The sequence below is a fragment of the Coturnix japonica genome, chromosome 15 (genome assembly GCF_001577835.2).
Source record: "Coturnix japonica isolate 7356 chromosome 15, Coturnix japonica 2.1, whole genome shotgun sequence".
Taxonomy (NCBI): Eukaryota; Metazoa; Chordata; class Aves; order Galliformes; family Phasianidae; genus Coturnix; species Coturnix japonica.
The window spans coordinates 338,514-358,305 of NC_029530.1; the positions used below are offsets into that span (position 1 = coordinate 338,514).

General features: G+C 46.7%; 2 protein-coding genes across 8 annotated transcripts in view; both read left to right on the forward strand.

Annotated features, from left to right (window-relative positions):
• The first annotated feature begins 6,701 nt into the window (after positions 1 to 6,701).
• TOP3B (DNA topoisomerase III beta) lies at positions 6,702 to 18,439 on the forward strand. Of its 4 annotated transcripts, none has more exons than XM_032447918.1 (17): positions 6,702 to 6,988; positions 7,988 to 8,119; positions 8,525 to 8,631; positions 9,343 to 9,417; positions 9,704 to 9,900; positions 10,166 to 10,322; positions 11,426 to 11,539; positions 12,452 to 12,542; positions 12,847 to 13,001; positions 13,238 to 13,343; positions 13,863 to 14,009; positions 14,753 to 14,926; positions 15,691 to 15,819; positions 16,069 to 16,218; positions 16,540 to 16,640; positions 16,874 to 17,075; positions 17,907 to 18,439. In XM_032447918.1, the coding sequence occupies exons 2-17, from the start codon at positions 7,993 to 7,995 to the stop codon at positions 18,386 to 18,388; spliced, it is 2,514 nt and encodes an 837-aa protein (XP_032303809.1). In that variant the 5' UTR covers positions 6,702 to 6,988; positions 7,988 to 7,992; the 3' UTR covers positions 18,389 to 18,439. The 4 variants fall into 4 exon arrangements, with proteins under 4 accessions (XP_032303809.1, XP_015733010.1, XP_015733009.1 ...); XM_015877524.2 differs by lacking the exon at positions 6,702 to 6,988 and adding an exon at positions 6,999 to 7,423; XM_015877523.2 differs by lacking the exon at positions 6,702 to 6,988 and adding an exon at positions 7,447 to 7,736.
• A 652-nt stretch (positions 18,440 to 19,091) lies between these two features.
• PPM1F (protein phosphatase, Mg2+/Mn2+ dependent 1F) overlaps positions 19,092 to 19,792 on the forward strand; it is a 28,246-nt gene continuing 27,545 nt past the window's right edge. For 2 of the 4 annotated variants that reach the window (XR_004309062.1, XM_015877531.2), the window contains exon 1: positions 19,092 to 19,337. Coding sequence is in view for 3 of the 4 variants with exons in the window: in XM_015877531.2 (XP_015733017.1) it covers positions 19,162 to 19,337 (176 nt within the window). In the remaining variant the exon portion in view is untranslated. The remainder of the gene's footprint in view (positions 19,338 to 19,792) is intronic. The other 2 variants (XM_015877528.2, XM_015877530.2) reach the window with 1 other exon arrangement.

The window sequence follows — 19,792 nt, forward strand, 5'->3', positions numbered from 1 at the left end:
AGAACATTCAGTTTTACAATTCCAGCATAATGATATTTTCCCCACTGGTGTAAAATGTGTCTACATCAAAAGCTTATTAAGAGTGCAATAAAAATTATGACCCCCACAATTCTGCTATTAATATAAAGAGACAGAGCCAAGAAAACTCCCTGATCCTTCTTACGCATCTGCTGTAGCACGATACAAGAGCAGGACATCTTAAGTCAGTTTAATCCCTTCTTTTCATCCCCTAGCAATATATGTTGGCCCATGAGGGTAACATGAACTAAAACTTTAATTTATTGATATGCGATAGTGATAATGTCAAAAGAACAATATATAAAAACCCACACAGAAAAGGATTACGCCGTGCAGAAGGGAAAGCCTAGAGCTAATATTTAATACTGTAAAACAGAGCCAAAAATAACTTCTCATCCAAGGAGCAAAAGCGGGAGAAGTGTAAGGGATTGAGATGCAGAGCCCAGAGAGCAGCCCTGAGCCAGAGCCGCTTCTGTGGGAACCTGTGGAGATCACAGGCCAGGGGTGGTGGCTGTGGGGGCAGTGACCAAAGGCCCCAGATGTCAGCTTGGCAACCTCAGGCTCTCACAGCTCCAAGAGAATCACACACCAGACTCCAAGCAGCACAAGTGGCACACGTGGAGAGCAAGCTGTGTCTGGTGTGCAGTGAGCAGGGAGCCTCGTGGCTCAGCATTTCAGTAGGTGAAGCGTGAAACCAACTGTTCACTTCAGCTAAACTGTTCACTTAAGCTTGGATGATTAAAATCTCACCAGTAGCCAATATAACCTGCAGCCTTAGAAGGCATTCAGGCACATCAGCGTTTCACGAGCTTCACCTTAAAGAGCAATTTGCTCTGTAGTCTTAAACCAGTAACGTTCTTGGGAGTGGAAAATGTTTCAGCCTCCAAGAAGCTGGTAGGTTGCAAACACTTTCTGGTTTGCTTTCCTGCCACTTCCCTAAAAGGAAGAACAGGGGAGGAGGGAACAGATGTGGAAGAATAAATCCCAGTACTTTCCCAGCATTACTGAGCGTGCAAGTGCAGCCCCTCTTAGGAGGGCAGAACATGCTTGAGGATATCTGGGTCTGCAAGAGGAAGTCTGCCAAGTGCTGTGCATGCGGGGTGTCAGGCAGGTCCTGGTGTGGCTGTCACTGGCCTTTGGCCTTGGTTCAGGTTCCGAGCAAAGTGTGAACTCCAGACCAAAATGACTTCTGGGATTCCTTCTGAATGATGCCAATGGCAGAGCAGAAAATATGGATGTAAATGTTGGTAAAGACTGGACTCCTAAGCTGCATCAAAGTACTGGATCTTAGACCAGAGGAAGAGTGGCACATCCTCAGAGGAGCAAGTGCTGGGGGCTATGCAGAAAGCATTCGTGACATGGTATCTATGGAGAGATGTTCTGTGGCCTCATGGACCAAAGGACCTTGAGGCTGGAGGCAGATAAGTGAGTCTCACTAGTACTGAGTTTACCCAGCATTTACATCAGTGGGTCCTCAGTTGACTTCTGCTCTGCAGACAGGTAAGTGGAAGAAAATAAATCAAAGAAGAATCTGGTTTGCAAGGGTGCTTCTAAATTTCTGTGGTTTCAGGTATCTCCTTTTATTACAACAGTCGGACACAGGAGTACGGTGGAAGGAGGAAAAAGAGAAGTGAAAGAAAAATGAAGAAAAATGCCATTCTGTTCAGTACAAATGGCTCTTATGGTTCTTCCCTGGGCTGAAGAGGGCAGAGGGAAAGAATTACGGAAAATGTTCATCAGATGTTCATCAGCAGTTGAAAGGCAAACCTGAAAGGAGCAGAGAGGAAACAGGAGGGAGTGATTCTGCAGTAAAGGGGGGAAGAAAAGATTAAGATCTGGCCTAGATACAAAAGTAGCTCCTATCCTGCCCCTCATTTGCTAGGTCAAGAGAGGTAATGAGAAGAGCAAGGTGTTCCAAGCAGTGCTGTGGAGCACCTCCTAGGATCCAGATCTGTGCTAACAGCAGGATCCTGCTGCCCACCTGTGTGCCGCTGGGAAGTGCTTTGTTCAGTGTGTCCCCAGTGCTCAGTAGCACTCAACACCAGGTAAAAGATGAGAGGTGGAGGATGATGCATGTGGAGCAACAGGTGAAGTTTAGATAGTCCCAGGAGTGACTTGGTTGTGCTCAGTGTTTGGCTTTGCAGCAGCACCTGAGCTCCCACTGCATGTAGGAACTGATCTTCTTCACATTCGCTTTTCCCCTGCCCTGAGAAGGCTCAGGCTCTGATAAGTTAAGTCTGCTTTCCCACATGATCTGTGCCAGCAAGGCTTGCTCTCTGTGGAGCTCATTCACCAGAAATCTGACAAAAAATTTCTTGTTTGAAATGCAAGTAAGATTACTTGAATGTTGATGTTTCATATGTGTGTGTGTGTGTGTGTGTGTGTGTGTTTATATATGTATCCTGGACTTGGATCAGATTTTACAAAGCACCCAAAGTGATTGCCAAAATCTCGTTTGATTTTTTAGAAGTGACTTGGGCATCCCAGCCCATGTGAATGTGGGTCCATTTAAATTCTGGGCAAGGTCTGGGTCACACATTCCTCCAGCCGGGCCTGGCTCCCTGCTGGTAACTGGATCCAGAGCTTTGTACTGAAGCTCTCCAGTGTGAGCTGTGAAGGAAGAACACCCACGTGGACTCTGTTGATAAAAACCTTTGTGTCCCTGAGTGAGATAATTAAGTAATGTGAGGGAGGTTTGTGGAAAAGCATGTTTGACATTTGTTTTTTACTGACAGAGAACACAAAAATGGTGCACGTAACGCGAAAATCAAAGTTTTACCTGCTGGTTTTCCTAAACAAGGCACGTGATGCTGTTTTTTCCACTCCACCATTTGAGAAAACATTGATTTGATCCACTGAAGTGATGAATGCCCACAGAATGAAACTTCTTTTTCCCCTGTAGTGACGACCTTGCGCAGATTAGAGCAGAGAGGTAAGAAATCCAGCAAGTATTTATCAAAGGCTTCTAAGACAGTGCAAGCTCTATCGAGTTCAAAAGTGAGAGACTTTTTGTCTTCATACAACTGACAGGGTTATAACGTTTCAAGAATGCCAGGAATCCATGCGGCTGTTCCATTAAACACCTCTGATTAGTGAACATGCTGATAAACTTTAGGAGTCAGAGGTCAGAGCTGTGGAGCCGAAGGTACCCCAGGTATCTGAAAATGTCTCCGGGATCCCCTGGCCCCTTTTCCAGTTAACCCCTTCCATCACTGCACCCATGGAGGCCTCAATTGGAGCGTCTGTGACACGGTACCTCCCAGAGAGTTCTGCAGAGATGTTAAGAGTTATTTTGAAAACTGTGGAGAAATGACCTCAGGAGCTTCCCATGGAAATGCTCTGACAGCTGCCTGCTCTTTGATTGCAGCCCCGGCTTCTCGTTCATATTTGTGTAGAATGCCATGTTGCCACTTGCTCGCCCAGCCCCTCTCTCATCAGCTTCAGGTGATACAATGATGGCAGCAGGCTGTGCGTTAAAATACCTCCGGAGCTATCAAATTGCAAAGAGGAATGCAATTTCAAAATGCTCAGACCGGAGCAGCCGCAGCGCCCTGTCACCGTGTGAAGCTCAATGCTTTGTTCACATCTCCTCCTTGCAGCTACAGCTCTGCTCCCACCGAGTGCCTACAACAAGCAGGCACAGCTGGGAAATCCAGCAGACATGGACCCTGTGCCTGACTGCTGCTCTGTCGGACGTTGGTTTTTCAGGAGGGTCCCGGGAAGCAGAATTACCCCAGCAGCGTCCCAGACCATTTTTCAGGCCCTTGCCCTAACATGCAAGCCCATCCCAATGCAGCATGGCTGCTGTTTTGTCTCTGTCTCCCAGATGGCAGCTGAGGGCTCAGAGTTTAACCGCGCCTGCAATATATGGCTTTTCATCCTACACTCCAGTTATGAGCTGCTGGAGGTACTGAGGATTTGTCAGTGTGACCCCATCAGCTCCTTTGAAAATCAATAGGAAAATGCTGAGGAATGCAAAGGAAGCAGGAACAGTCAAAGTACAGACAGGTGATGTCCTGTAATGGCTGTAATGATTCTGAAACATGCGAGGTCACAGACAATTAGGAACCTAATTCTCCCTTGAAAGAGTCTGTCAAGTTACTTCCCTACCTCAAGAACAGTTGCCGATTGATGTTATTTCTGGGCTAACAAACTCATTCGAGGTATTCTGAGTGGGAGGTGTGTGGCCACTGCTGTCCAGTTGGGGTCAGGTAGTCACAGCTGGAGAGTAAAACTTGAGTAAAAGGAGTTTTCATTGCCACAGTAATGATCTTAATAGGGCCTGATTCACAGAGGTGCCAGCTCCTTCCTCTCTACAGCATTTCTACCCACTTGTGTTCTTTTCTATTTTACTTTATTTTTACTTCTAATTGTCCCACAGGGACTGGGCCAGCTCCTTCCTTGCTGCTGTGTGTGCCCACTGCTGGCTGCAGGGCTGCTGGAGCTCATGGCAAGGGAGCCGTGGCACAGGGCCAGAGCCACAGCAGCATCCAAACAGTGGAGATGAAATGTGGACTTCAGCACAAGCATGGAAGTTAGCTCGAAATGTATGACACCGACTCACAGCTCAAAGGCCAGGGCCACAACCAGCGAAACAGCAACCCCACAGCTCCAAGGCAAAACTTTGTCATTAGAGCAGACAATGGCCACAGGCAGAGCAAGGAAGAGGCTTTGAGGGCCTCGTATCTAAAAAAACCAGAGCTGATGAATGAGGTTCTGAGAGCTTCTGGTTATAAGATGTCTTCATTTTTTTCTAAGGATGGATCTTCAGCTTTTTCACAGCTACTGCAACCTGGGCAAGGGCCTGGATGTGAGGGGGACTGCTGATTTCTCCTGAACAAAGAGCAGCGCAGTTATGGTTCTGTGGGTCATTTTGACTTTGGGGGGATGGGACAGAGGAAGGATGTAAGAAAGGCTAAAATGTAACAGTGCAGTGATGTTTCCAAGGTCCTGGATTCTGCCCTGGCCTGGACGAGTGGGACGTAGAACTCAGGCAAAAATGAGCTTTTGGTTTGCTCCAAATGGGGTCAGCTGGCAGAGCTCTTGGTACTGAGGGTTCAGCCCAACTCAGAGCAGAAATCCCAGTTTCTAAACCCAATTATAAACAAAAGCAAAAACCAAACAAACAGCTGAAATTTCTACAAAGTGACAGCAAAGAATGTACCTCACCCCTCATTTACACAGCCCAGACACTTGGAAGGCAGAGACATGAGTAATTAGGTATACAGCAAACTTTACAAGACTGTCTAAACCTGCCTGTATGCTTCTGAATTATGAAGCACGTATTTACTCAGATCCAAATGTTGGTTCTGGCAAGGTATATTGCTGTCTAAGGTTGAACTGCTTGAAAAAGATCTTTACAATTGCAAATATATTTGACTGTAGCCTGAGCACGTGTAAGTCTGTTCTGCCAGACCAGCATTAGGTTGTTAGTAGGTCGACCTGCGTGTCTCTGTGCTGAATGTTACGGCTGGGAACACAGTGAGCAAATAGGTGTGGGACACGGAGCAGAGATGTGAGAGGCAGCAAGCAGCCTGGCTCAAGTGGGCATTTATCAGACTGGGCCTGGAGCCACAGTAAGGGAAGGTGGGCAGCCATAGTGGGTCCTCAGAGCGGGGAATGAGGAGCTGGTCACAGTGCGGGGCAGAGCAAAGCCAGTTTTCGTGGATGAAGTGCAGCCATGGTGGGGAAACCCTGAGTTTGGGAGGTAGCTCAGCTCCAGGAGAGGTTCCATGTCAGCGCGTCTGTGACAGTGACTTCAGATGGTGAATGGGCACTTTTAGCTCTGCAGCCACTTTAATCTGATATGTTCCCCCACCATGACGGCGGGTGAGCCTTTCTGCCCCACCAGTACTGCATGAACTGGCAAACACACCTTGGATATGTGTTTTCTAGCACAGAGCTTTGGGTATCTGTGAGCTTTTCCATTTCTCTTTGAATAAAAGACTGCTACCAAAGGGGAAAATTGGGTCAAGATTCTACAATATCTTCTTTCTTCTCCTCTCCCTTCTATTTATTCTTTTATTCTTTATTATTTATTATAAGGAACACATATCTTTCACTTCAACCCAAAGCATTTTGAGAGCTCTTATTTCTTTGTATGCAGTTGACTCTATCTCCTGCTTTCCATCTCTGAGGTATCTGGAGACCAGACTCGTGATCAAGATTCGGGCACCTTTTTGTGGCCTCATAGTCCTTTATTAGTCCCCAAAAAGAAGAAAAACTGTTGTTTCATCACCTGCATTTTCATCATTTCTGATGCCCGTGGCATCTTTCCAGATGTGTTCCTGCCTGCCTGATCCTCCTGTCGATACTTATTAATTTAATGACTGTCTCTTCAAGTGTGTTTGGAAACAAACAGGGCACAGTTACCCTAAGGTCAGGAATGAGCCAAGTGAAAACGGGAGTGACGATGCTGTCCGTATCGGCTGCAACTTCTGCAGCTTTTCCTATCCTGCCCTTAAAATAAGCTTTATAAACAGCTCTGCTGAACGCCCCCGAACGGAGGGGAGCCGCTGCCCAAGGCCGGGAGCTCCGTGCACCGGGTCGTTACGAGCGCAGTCGTTCAGAGATGCGGAGCCCGACGCTCCAGGCGCGGGGCAAGTTCTGCCGGTGCGGCGGGTGTCAGGACAGGAGGCTCCGGCCGCTTCAACAACCGTCTGACGGAACGGCCCGGGAACAAACGGCGCCGTCAAACAGCGGCGGCACGAGGCGGCCCCGGCCCCGCAGGTGGTTTCCAGGCCGCGTCCCGCCCGAGTGGGCGCCGGCTCCGGCCCGTCCCCGCCCCGCAACCGGCAGCTCCGACCCCGCGCCGCCACCGCTCCCTGGCGGGGAAGCTCCGGAGCGCGGGGTGAGCGCGGAGCGGCGGGACGGGCCCGTCCCCATCGCCGTGATCCCGCCGTGCCCACAGCGAAGCGGGCAGCGCAGGGCGCGGCACAGCGCGGGGAGCTGCGGGACGGACAGAGGGACGGTGTGTTACGGAACATTGATGGTGGTTTGTGCTGGGCTCAGCGACAGCGAACTGCCCGCACGGTGCGACAACTCGGGCGGCTCCGCAGTGACACAGCGGCCGGTCCGCGGTGCCCGAGGGGCAGCACCGCACGGCGCCGTCAAACTGCCCGTCGCTTTGCTTGTCCTGTGCCCAGTGACTCGTATAACGGCACTAACGGAATCAAGGTGGATCCGCTCCTTCCGCTCCGGACTCGTGCTGGTGCCGCACGTTCCGTTCCGGGCTGTTTCCCTCTGCGTGTTACCCGACAGTTCCCGACAGAAGCGCTGCGGGCCGCGGGAACCACCGGGACCGAACCGGGCCGAACCGGACCGGGCCGAACCGAACCCCTGTGCGGGACCGCAGCTCGCAGTTAGTCCTCCACACCGGCAGGGGGCGCTGCGGGCGGGACGGAAGGTGCGCGGTGTCCCTCTGCTTCCGGCTCCGTGCCCCGGAAGTGCAAGTGGAGCCATGGCGGCTCTCTGAGGCGCGGGGCTGGGAGGTGGTTCGGATCGGCCGGCGGCTCTTAGCGCTGCTCTTATCAATCACGGCTCTTATCGCGGCTCTTATCGCGGCCCGTCCCGCGCCGTTCCCCGTGTTGCTCGCCGTGAAGCCGCGGGTTGTGGCTGTTGGCGCTGATCGCGCTGTGTCCGTGCCGCCATGCGCTCCGTGCTGATGGTGGCGGAGAAGCCGTCCCTGGCGCAGTCCATCGCCCGGATCCTGTCCCGGGGTACGAACAGCAGCGGGGCCGTGTCGGTTCCGTGCCGTGTCGGTCGGTTCCGTGCCGTGTCGGTTCGTTCCGTGCTGTGTCGGTCGGTTCCGTGTCGGTTCGTTCCGTGCCGTGTCGGTTCGTTCCGTGCCGTGTCGGTCGGTTCCGCCCCGTGCTGGTGGTGCCGGGTTGCCGGGCGCTGCCCGCTGAGATGGGCGGTTCGTCATCTCTCCGTTCGTATTTTGCCGTTAATTTCGGTCTCGTTCCCGCAGGAAACATGTCCTCTCGCAAGGGGCTGAACGGGGCGTGCTCGGTGCACGAGTACACGGGGCCGTTCATGGGGCAGAGCGCCCATTTCAAGATGACGTCGGTGTGTGGGCACGTCATGACCTTGGATTTCATAGGTATTGGTTTGTTCGAGGCTTTACCTGCTGTAAAATGTCTTGTAAAACTTTCAAGGACTTGTTTCCATGTATGGTGTTTTCTTCAGGAAAAACATTAAAGAGAAGTAGAGCAGAACAGGGATGACAGTATCACTGCGGCCATCGGGAAGACACTTGTTTTCTTTTCCCTGTCTGACTTGTGTGTCTGCGGGTGTGCAACGTACCTGTAGTACCTGAATTATATTGTGAGCCATGTGTCAGAATTACAGCTGCAGTTTACGTAGAGCTAAGGGTCACTTGAGATGCAGAAAAGCAAGATAAATTAGGATAGAAAGCTTTCCAAGATAAAGCTTGAAAGCCAAAGTAATGTTCTGGAGTTCTTAATGTCTATTTACAGCTCTGCTTTAATGCAGTTCTGCTTTTCAGGAAAGTATAACAGCTGGGACAAGGTGGATCCAGCAGAACTTTTTAGCAAAGCTCCTACAGAAAAGAAGGAAGCTAATCCCAAACTGACCATGGTGAAGTTTTTGCAGGTATTCTTTCTTGAGAAATGTATTTGAGGTTCTTGTCAAAAAAGACAATCTGTACGTGTATTGGATTCGTGTTTGGCTTCTAACAGCGCATGGAAGGTCTGGCCTGTAAATGGCTCCTTCAGGGTGTCTCTGTCAGTCTTTTCTCACGTGCAGCTCTCTGGGATGAAAGCAAAGATCTGGATCCTTTTTCAAAATGATGCGCTTTCTTGAAAGAAGGTGTTTGGTGTAAGACTGATTTCTGGTGGATAACTTCAGACTTCCTGGCAGCTTTATGCGCTAGAAAGTGGTTCTTGATTGTGGTTTGTTTGTTTTTTTTATTCTTGCTTGTTTGATTTAATGATGTAAGAATTAAGACAGAGGAAGGGGAAGGGACTGGGCCCAAGGTGATGCATACAGTGTGCTTACAGCATACAGAACTTCAGGAGCCTTCCTCTGCTGTAGAGCCATCCGTGCTGATATATGTATTTTTTTGAGATCCTGCAGAAAGGATGTAGGCAAACCTTCAGTTCTGTGAAGCACAGCCTTCTTCTCCCATAAGCCATTCTATGATTACATGCTGTTTCCTTTTTACTTTTGCTTTCTTATTCCAACTCTTTTTGCACCAAATAAATTGTGTCAGTCTTTAGAGCTTTAAAACAGAAACAAAAACTATACAGTTATTGAAGAGATTCTTTTTTGAGTAGCTGATGACTCTGCTAATTTCTCCTACAGGTGGAGGGAAGAGGCTGCGATTGCATTGTCTTGTGGTTGGATTGTGATAAGGAGGGAGAAAACATCTGTTTTGAAGTAAGATTTCTAATACCATATTTCATTCTCTCTTGTTTAAAGAAGCACATTTTAGCAAGTGTTTAAGTTCTTTAAATACCACCACTTCATAACTGTGCCCTGGCAACCTAGGTAGAAACTGATACATATTCATCAGATATTCACAGTGTTACTGTGTAGCAGTGTTACACATCAGCAGATGTTTTGTGGGGAGGGTTTGGTTTGTTTTTTTTCCCTCCAGAGGAAAGAACTGACTTAAGCCCTCAGCTTTCAGTTACTTACAAAATCCTCTTCTGATCCTCCTTAGGTTCTTGATGCTGTTCTTCCTGTTATGAACAAACTTCCTAGCACCGAAAGGACGATTTATAGAGCTAAATTCAGTTCTATTACTGACACAGACATCTGCAATGCCATGAATCATTTGGGAGAACCCAATCGCAATGAAGCCCTTTCAGTGGATGCCCGCCAGGAGCTGGATCTCAGAATTGGCTGCGCGTTTACAAGGTAACAGCACAGATTGCAGATGGTTTTATGAAAGGTTCAGGAATACTGCCCTGTCCATAGAATGTGCCTTAGAGCTGCAGTGGTTAATTCTACTGAGTTACCAAAGCAAACAATTTTATACTGTGAAGTTTTTGGTTTTTTTAAATATACATGAGTGACTTGGCAGATTATTCATACGTATCTGGGAAAGTTCCTGAAAGTTGCTGCTTTGCATGGGAATGAGGATATTCATCTACTTGATGCTTTATTTGATCTTTTCCTTAAGGTTTCAGACTAAGTATTTTCAGGGGAAATACGGAAACTTAGACAGCTCCCTCATCTCCTTTGGGCCATGTCAAACACCAACACTTGGTTTCTGTGTTGAAAGGCACGACAAAATCCAGTCATTCAAGCCTGAGACTTACTGGGTGCTGCAGGCTAAAGTAAGTTATGTGTTATTTGTTTGATTAAAACATGTTTTCCTTCTTATATAGTAAGAAACGGACTTAACACTTTCATTTTGTCCATTCATGAATTTGTAGCTGCTGACAAGAATTCACAGTGCCTACAGTTTACTCGTCTATTTTCATTCAGTTCACATGTGTGTCACCACTCTCTTAATAGATTTGAGGATGTCGGTTCTGTGTTCAAGCGGTTATTGTGTGCTGCTTGTAAAAATTCTTTAGTGGTAACCATCTAAGCTTAGACTGAGCCAGAAAGACTACTTAAAATGGCCTGTTATTGTTCCCTGGGGTCCTTGGACCAACTGTGGTGTTAATTTGAATCCAAGAATTAATTTGTCTGCCAGTGAGCATTGGCATTGCTGAGTATTGGAATTCTGAAGCAAATAAAATGTTCACTGTGTTGGCACTGAGTCTTCTGAATGCTTTGGCAGTTTATGGCAGTTTTATAGCCTTGCTGCTGTTCCAACTTGGAGCGCTAACCAACATGGTTTTACTGTTTGTGATGACAAGGATTGTGTAAATAAATAGGAGATAGATGGTAAAAAGTTGCTATTTTTAGATTTTAAAATTTAAAAAGAAAAAAAAGTTGAAATCCAGTGTCTACTCTTATCTGTTTTCTGCTATATCTCCTTTATATGTGTCATGCTAGGAAGCATTTGGTTCCTGTTTTCAGGGTGTTTCATGCACACACATTGATTAGTTCATATTTACTTTTGTAGGAGGGACTTGGATTGTGGCCCACGTACATTTTATTTTTAATGCAAAGAATTAATGAATTTTGCTAAGTGAAAATGTTAAACTTTGAATTTCGGCCCATTTTGCCTTTGTTATTCCAAGTATTTAAAATAAGCACAGTATTTCAGTTAACTGCAAGAATAATTTCAGTCATTCTCCTTGCCCCAGAACTCAAATTACTCTTTCTCAGAAGCCACTGGAAAATGAGTACAGCTGCATGCTTGGAGCACTTGTAAAACAACTACTACTAAGGTTTACTTGCTGGATTATTGCTGAAGTGCATTCTGCACTTTTAGTAATAGTGCTGGTGGGAATTAATTTGTTGTTGTTTGTTTTTGATCCATCAGGTGAACCCTGAAAAGGAAAGTTCTCTCACTTTGAGTTGGGACAGAGTGCGGGTATTTGATCGTGAGATCGCTCAGATGTTCCTAAATATAACAAAGGCTGCAAAAGAAGCAAAGGTAGAACTATTTACTTAGGTGTTGGTAGAGCTTATTTCACATAAAGGAAATACTACTCAATAGTTCATCTACTGTATATTGGTTTTTTTGAGCCTTCTTTTGGCGAAGAAGGTTAAGAAATATAATCCTTATCTTTTTTTATTTCATTCAACTTTGTGTAAATGATAAGTAAAAGGCAAAAGATTCTTGCTTGTAGTTTGTGTTACATTAGTATGGTCATCTCAACAGAAGCCCATTCTTAATATTGACTTTGGAAATGGTCATCATTCACGATAGGAATTAACAGTCTTCATTGCTGAACTTGCTGAGAAGCACAGTTCAGAACTCCCCAAGCAGACCTCTTGTTTCCCACAGGACACTGCATAGATCGAAATCTATTTACTTATAGAACAACATTCCTGCAGTTAAGTTTTTAACTTTGTACGGTACAGTCCTTATAGCCAACTAACCTGCTGTTCTGTTCAATGCTTGTCTGACACTGTGTTGGGATTTAAGTGTTTACAGCTACCAACGTTCAGAGGCTACACGGTGTTTTAAAAAGTTGAGATCCTTATATCTAGGACCGTTACTTGGGTTGAGCACTACTCCCTTGTAGCACTGATGTATGTGCTGCAGAGCTAAATGGGAAGTGAAGGTAGCAGTAAGCTACATCCCTTCATGTCCAGTGGTAGGTCTGATCTAGTCCATAATGTGAAGGGACCCTGGGGCTATTCCTTCAGCATTTGGTAAAGCTGTTTCCCATCAGATTTCCACCAGATCTGACGGTTACTTTTCTACGGAAAAATATCAAAACACAGATGTGACGAAAGCAGGTCCTGGTAGGAATACCACATGGTTTTAGTCATAATAGACATTTTACATTTATCAGTTACCAAACTTCAAAACTTTTACTGGAAAAATGCTATTTTCTAGGTAGAATCTGTGAGTAAAAAAGAGAAGGTGAAGCAGAGACCACTGGCTCTGAACACGGTAGAAATGCTACGAGTGGCCAGTGCTGCTTTAGGTACGTGTAAAAGTTTAGATTTTCACACTGATTTAGAGCAAAATACTTTGGATTCTCAGCTGAAATAATCAAGCCCATATGTAATATTTTAATAAGTCTCCCTACAGTGTATCACTTTTGGGAAGCAAGTTTAGAAAGCATGTCAAAAGTACTGGGTCAGATCAAGGTGGCAAAAGTCTTATAGAAAGGACAAGTTGTAATTTGTAATTAGCTTAAATGTTTTGACAAGGTGTGCTTTAAGACTCAGCAACCAAAGGCATCTACAGATTGCTGTATGATTTTGTTCTCTCCTGTGCCATCCCAGGAATGGGTCCGCAACACGCCATGCAAATAGCAGAGCGTCTTTATACACAGGGTTATATTAGCTACCCTCGAACAGAAACTACCCATTATCCAGAAAACTTTGACTTGAAAGGATGCTTGAGACAACAAGCTAATAATCCTTACTGGGCAGAAACGGTGAGTAAATCAAAACCTGTACTGTTCTACAGGTGGTTCTCTAGTCTGTGTTTTTAGAACATCTTACCTGGTATGTCTTGATCTGTAGGTCTCTGCAAACAACAAGTATCTGTAATTGCTTTTACTTACAGATATTGTAGTTATGGATTTGATCTTAAAAAAAAAAACAACTTCTAACCTGATAGTAGAGACCTGCTATCCACTTCAACCCGTTTTCTCTCTTTTCCTTGACCCAGGTAAAAGCATTGCTATCAGAAGGCATCAATCGTCCAAGGAAAGGCCACGATGCAGGTGACCATCCACCCATCACTCCAATGAAAGCTGCAACAGAAGCAGAATTAGGTACAGACAAACTGAATAGTGTTAGAACACTGTGAGGAAATTGGTTCTCTGATAAAGAAGCATGTTAAGACTTTGAGTAGCCATACAGCTTACTGAATGGCTATGTAAAACTTCTTTGTACACAATAGGATGAAATATGCAAAGCACAAGACTGATACTTAGGAGCTAAGTTTCTGTTTATAGTATTATAACCTCTCTGCTATTTGATTTCCTAGCTATATGTTGTGATTAAGGAAACTGTGTGTAGCTCTTGTCTGTTCTGTGCTAGTTTGTCAGGCAGCCCGATTGATAGCATATTTAAAAAGAAAAAGTTGAAGTTAATGTAGCACAGGATTCTAACAAGTATGATTTTATGGGTAGGAAATTTTGAAGGGGAAGCTGGATGGACTTTTCAATCCTATTTTCTCTTAGGTACCAGTTTTCCCTGTGGTTTCTGTGGAAATCTGATATCTTTTAGCGCAAATTTTATGTAGTGCTGCAGGACTTGATTTGTGGGAGTAAGATATTGTTTATCCTCAGGTGGAGATGGATGGCGGCTGTATGAGTACATCACTAGGCATTTCATTGCCACTGTGAGCGCTGATTGCAAGTACCTACAAACCAACATTTCTGTCAGCATTGGCCCTGAACGTTTTAACTGCGTTGGGAAAGTGGTAACTTCACCAGGTAAAACTAACCAGGGAGTAAGTAGTTAGGCACCGTTTATTATTTTACCCACTCATGCATTAAATAGATATAAAAGTGAAGTTTTGGAGGCAAGTAGAATTTAAGACTTCTTTTTTCCTGGAGCTTATTAAGATGACAAGGACTGAATCTTGGTCTTCGCTTCCTTATTTACGTTATGCTGGAAAAGGATGTACTTCCCATGTAGTGGTCTCAAAGCTTTAATGCCACACTGACCGGTGGAAAGACCAGTCTTTTTTCAGACTGCAGATCCTGTTGTGGTTTATGTTGCACAAAGGCTGATGGTTTTTTCTTATATTTTTCCCTTGAGCCTCAGGAAAAGGACTATAGTACCCTCAGTGAAATGTTCACAGCGGGCTGTCCCAGTCATCTGCTACATTAATACAACTTAGTATTTGCACTTTCTTTTTAAGAGACTCTTCCCATCCACTTGGTAAGACTTCTGGCACTGTGCTTTTGTTTGAGGAAAGCCCTGTTCGGTTGTTTTTTCAGTTTTGTTTTGTTTTTTTCTCCATATATCAGCAGGACTCGATTTATCCACAGAAGTTTTTATGCCGTTGGAGATCCCATCTCTTGATACAGTATTTCAAATATTGTCTGCAGGGAATGGCAAACAGCCTCTCAACTTTGATGTGCATCGTGTAGCCCGTGTTAAAATTAGAAGTGTGTGTCTTGGCCCTTTGAAAGCTGTGAAGATAAGCTCTCATTATTTTGTTTACCTCCAGGCTTCACAGAAATTATGCCTTGGCAGAGCATCCCATTAGAAGAGAGCCTTCCCTGCTGTGAGAAAGGAGATCTCTTTCCAGTTGGGGAAATAAAATTGTTGGAAATGCAAACCAGTCCTCCTGACTACCTGACGGAAGCAGAACTCATCACACTGATGGAAAAGCATGGCATTGGTAGGTACTTGTTTGACATACATTATCCTGTAATATATGTACTATGAGGGCAAAGGGGTCTGAATCACTCCTCTGAACTTGCTCTGTTGGCAATGACCTTTCAGTATTCATTTCAATAACTCCAGTCATGATCTCTTTCCTGTCAAACCTGGATGGCAGATTCTGCTTTCCCTGTTTTCCATTCATCCTATCCTTACGCCCAGTTTCTGACCAAAGCAAAATCTTTTTGTAATTTCTCCTTCTCACTTTTTACTGTGTCGTAAAGAGCTGTTGTGTGAAAGAACGCACCTCCAGTTGTTAGGAATGGTTTCCTGTCTTTACAGCTTGCTTCAGTAGTCCTTAAATATTTTCTTGTATAATTTATCACAGTATTATTTCTCAATGTGACTTGCTTCCTTCAATATATTTTCATAAACATGTTCAGTCCAAACATAGTATTTTTTTTCCAGTGTATTTTTCCAGAATAAGTGATTGTGACAATAACTGCCTTCCCATCACTAATTCCTTGGAAGAGATGAAAGGATTAAGGTTAAAACATGTGTTTCAGACTTCTCAGAACTGCAAAGGAACATGTATATTACTAGATATTATCCACTTATCCATTTATGTTAGAGATATTATCCACTGGAAACTGGGTAGCAAAAAGGTATCTGTACTTTAAGCTGCGTCAGAAGTGCTGTAATATGACACAAAACCAGAGAAGTCGGAAGTTAGTAATTCAGTGAAAACCTTGGTAGATTATATTGTCTTCCTTTGTGCGGCAGGAACTGATGCAAGTATTCCAGTTCACATCAACAACATTTGCCAGCGGAACTATGTCACAGTGGAGAGTGGTCGAAGACTAAAGCCTACAAACCTTGGAATTGTTCTGGTTCACGGTTATTACAAAATAGGTCAGTTAAATGCTCTCCTCCAACTTCATCCTCTTACTTTTTGTCCCCTTCAGTAAGTTAGGGGCTTTTGTCATCGTATAAATAATGTTTGTCTGAAAAGATACATCGAGGAAAGTATCGCTAATTTTAAAAGTCTGTAAAAATTTCAATTTATTTTGATATCAGTTTATATATGGGCACTTTCTTACCTCTGTTTCTGGTCTTCTGATGCTGCTTCTCTGTTGCTTCTGTCTCTGGTTTTTCTGGTAGATGCAGAATTAGTTCTTCCTACGATCCGCAGTGCTGTGGAGAAGCAACTCAACTTAATAGCTCTGGGTAAAGCAAATTACCACCAGGTCTTGGAGCACACCCTTGACATCTTCAAAAGGAAATTTCACTATTTTGTGGATTCTATTGCAGGTAAATCTGATACATGTGAAATTCCCTACAACTACTTAATTGTTGTAAAGGCATTACTATGAAGTACTTACAAATGAGGTTGTTTTTAGGGGCTTAGGCTCTCTGAAAGTTGTTCCAGGACTGTTGCTTTCCAAAGGAAATAAATTCGATCATATCTCCAGAATTCCACTTAAAATTTATTTTGTGACTGTGTAGTGGTTAGTGTTGAAAAGCTTCAAACAAGCTGAAGTACTTACCCTACTGTGTTTGTTGTCAGTAGTATAGCATGAGGTTTCCCCCTGTTGGTAAGAATTCAAACAAATGGAATTCCTCCTTCTCCAGGTATGGATGAGCTGATGGAAGTGTCATTTTCACCCTTGGCTGCTACGGGTAAACCTCTCTCCCGCTGTGGCAAATGCCATCGTTTTATGAAGTATATTCAGGTAAATTCACGTCCTGTTTGGATTTTAAATTTCACAGTGATTAGAAACCCTCTTTCTGTTACTGAATGTGGATTCAAACGTCTTTCCCCTTCATGGAGGGGAGGGAAAATGGCAAAGCCTGATGTAGTTTCTCTGTGCAGTACAAGTCAGAGAGTGGTCACAGCTGGATTTCTTGCATGTTTTGAACCCTACTGACAGTACACATGTTCTGAAGGTTTGCATTCTATTTCCAGGCCAAACCAAGTCGTCTGCACTGCTCTCACTGTGATGATACCTACAGTCTCCCACAAAACGGTACAATTAAACTCTACAAAGAGTTACGTTGTCCCCTTGATGACTTTGAGCTGGTGCTGTGGTCGTCTGGATCCAGAGGAAAGAGCTACCCCCTCTGTCCGTACTGTTACAACCATCCTCCCTTCAGGGACATGAAAAAAGGTAACAAACAGAATGCAGGGGTTTGGCTCAAACGTCAGTTATCTTTGTGAAAAAGTTCCCTGTGTATTTTCTTGAATATGAGAGAAGCTGCTGTTAGTGCATTTGCTGTAAGACAGAAGAGAGTGCTGTTGGTTGCACAGCCATGTCTTAAAATGTTTAGGAAAACTCTTACTCAAAATCTGTTGTGGTTTATTCAACATCCTACGAAGAAAATACAATATTAACTGATCCACGTGCACAGAAGGTGACCTTTCTAACATTTAATATATGGATGATCCTATAGATTAAGGATAGGCCTGAGAGGGGCAGAACTGTATTTTGATACAGGGATATAGATGGTGCGTCAGAAATTATTGAAGGATATAAGGGGCAAAAATAGCAGTTAGCATACATACGAACTGTGAGATCAAAAGCTATTTAAGGTAACGCTTGGAGGCTTTGAATGAGTGGCAGGAGCTTCCTGGCATCTTTTGTGATTACTGTCTTTTAATTAAAAGTGTCTTATCCTAACAGCATACGGTGTAATGTAAGTAGCAGCTAGGAGTCATACATTTAATTGAAAATGTTTGGATATATTAAGGGTTGACAAAACACACTCTATGTACCACACAGTGGCACTGTGTAGGAGCCACTGCTCAGTTGGGAGCAATGGGTTGTTCTGAAGATGTGAAGAGATGGGTCCCCGTGTGGAGTTCTGTTCCGTTGTGCAATGGTTCAGAAGATCCGTAACGTATTAAGCTGTCCTTCAAATCTGTGTCTCACCTTCTGCAAACTGAGCAGTGCTAATACAGAGGATTCCACACTGGTACGGTTTCGCTCTTCTTCCACCAGGAATGGGCTGTAACGAATGCACCCACCCCACGTGCCAGCATTCTCTCAGCATGCTTGGAATCGGGCAGTGCGTTGAATGCGAGAATGGAGTTCTGGTGCTGGACTCAACGTCAGGTCCCAAGTGGAAGATGGCCTGCAACAAATGCAACGTGATCGTGCATTTCTTTGAGAACGCCCACAAAGTCCGAGTGTCGCCGGAGACGTGTGAGCTGTGCGACGCCGCCCTCGTGGACGTAGATTTCAACAAGGCCAAATCCCCTCTGCCCGGCGATGAGACGCAGCATTCGGGCTGTGTGTTCTGTGACCCCGTGTTTCAAGACCTGGTGGAGCTGAAACACGCGGCCATGAGGCACCCCATGCACCGCGCGGGGCAAGGAAAACGGCAGGGCCGAGGAAGGGGAAAAGGGCGACGGCCTGGAGGAAGACCCAACCCAAAGAAACCCAAGGACAAAATGGCAGCTCTGGCTGCTTATTTTGTATAACGGTCACACAATGGAGGGGAAAAAAAGAAATAAACTTCTTATAAAAATCTGTTTCTGTTGCTGTCATGTTTCCAATACAGTGCCGGTGAGCACGGGGCCGTGTCTGTTTGGGGCCGGTGGTGCTGCAGGGGGCACCTCCAGCTTCAAACCTGAATCATTCAACTTTCGGCAACAAACCTCACCAGCATTAACTGCTGCTTTCTTACAGAGCGCGGCGATTTCCATTAGTGGGGGCTGCGCCGTGAGCCGGCTGTGTCGGTGGGGGGGGCAGGAGGAAACCGGGCCCGGCCGAGCACAGCGAGGTGCCGGTACGAGAGCGGCTGCTCCTCCGTTATCGTGCCGCTCTAACCGGTACCGCCCCAAGCTGTTACTGCAGGGGAGAGCGACCGGACCCGACCCGACCCGACCCGACGCTGCGCCGGTGTCTGAAGGAAAAAGTCGTTCCTGGTCGTACGCACGGGGAGCTCCCTCCGCTGGGAGCCGGGACGTCACCTGCGCGCACCGACCTGAACGGCAGCGGCCCGGTACGGCCCAGTACAACCCGGTATAGCTCGGTACGGCCCGGTACAACCCGGTACGGCCCGTTACAACCCGGTACAGCCCTGTACAACCCCATATTGCCCGCTCCGTTACCGCGGCCCCGCGGGGAGCAGCGCCCGCCCCGTCCGGCCACGTGCCCGCCCGGCCCCGCCCCGCTTAAAGGCGCCGTCCCGCCGCCGCCGTCCGTTCCCCGCCGCCCCCTCGGCCGGCCGCGCACCGAGCGCGGTGCCGCCATGGCGCTGGAAGCGGAGGCGGCCGGGGCTGCCCTCGGCTCCTTCCTCAGGGATTTCCCGTCCGCGCTGGGCCCGGCGGAGCCGCTGCCGTGGAGCTCGGCGGGGAGCGGCGCCCTGAGCGAGGCCGAGGCGCCGGGAGCGCTGGGCGAGTTGGCGAGGAACCTCCTGGGCAGCAGGTGAGAGACGGGACGGGACGGGACGGAGCCGCTCGGGGGCCTTGGGGGAGCGCGGCCGCTTCCCGGCCCCGCGGAGCAGCTCGGAGCAGCTGCAGCCCGAGAGGCCGAAGAGAAGAGAGGCCTCGCGCTGCTGCCCGCGGATGGACGGAGGGACGGACGGGACGGGCGGGCGGTGCCGCGTTGAGCCGCGTTGTGCCGAGCGGAGCGGGGCGGCCTGAGAGCGTCCGGGTCAGCGGGGTGAGGATGGAACGACGGAGCGACCGCTGTGTGTGCGCGGTTTCGGCTGCGCGAGTTACCAGCGCTGAGCGCGGCTGTCGTTGGAGGCGTGAGGGTGGGTTGGATGCGCCCAAAGGGCCTCACTGTGATGGACCCCGTGTGTGATGGACCCCGTGTGTGATGGACCCCGTGTGTGATGGACCCCGTGTGTGATGGACCCCGTGTGTGATGGACCCCGT

Excerpts from the sequence above, each read along its gene's own strand:
- TOP3B (XM_015877523.2), top strand. The coding sequence starts at position 7,667 with ATGCGCTCCGTGCTGATGGTGGCGGAGAAGCCGTCCCTGGCGCAGTCC. Across the intron at positions 15,820-16,068 it reads TCACGGTTATTACAAAATAG|ATGCAGAATTAGTTCTTCCT; the intron begins GTCAGTTAAATG and ends TTTTTCTGGTAG. Across the intron at positions 16,641-16,873 it reads GTTTTATGAAGTATATTCAG|GCCAAACCAAGTCGTCTGCA; the intron begins GTAAATTCACGT and ends TTCTATTTCCAG.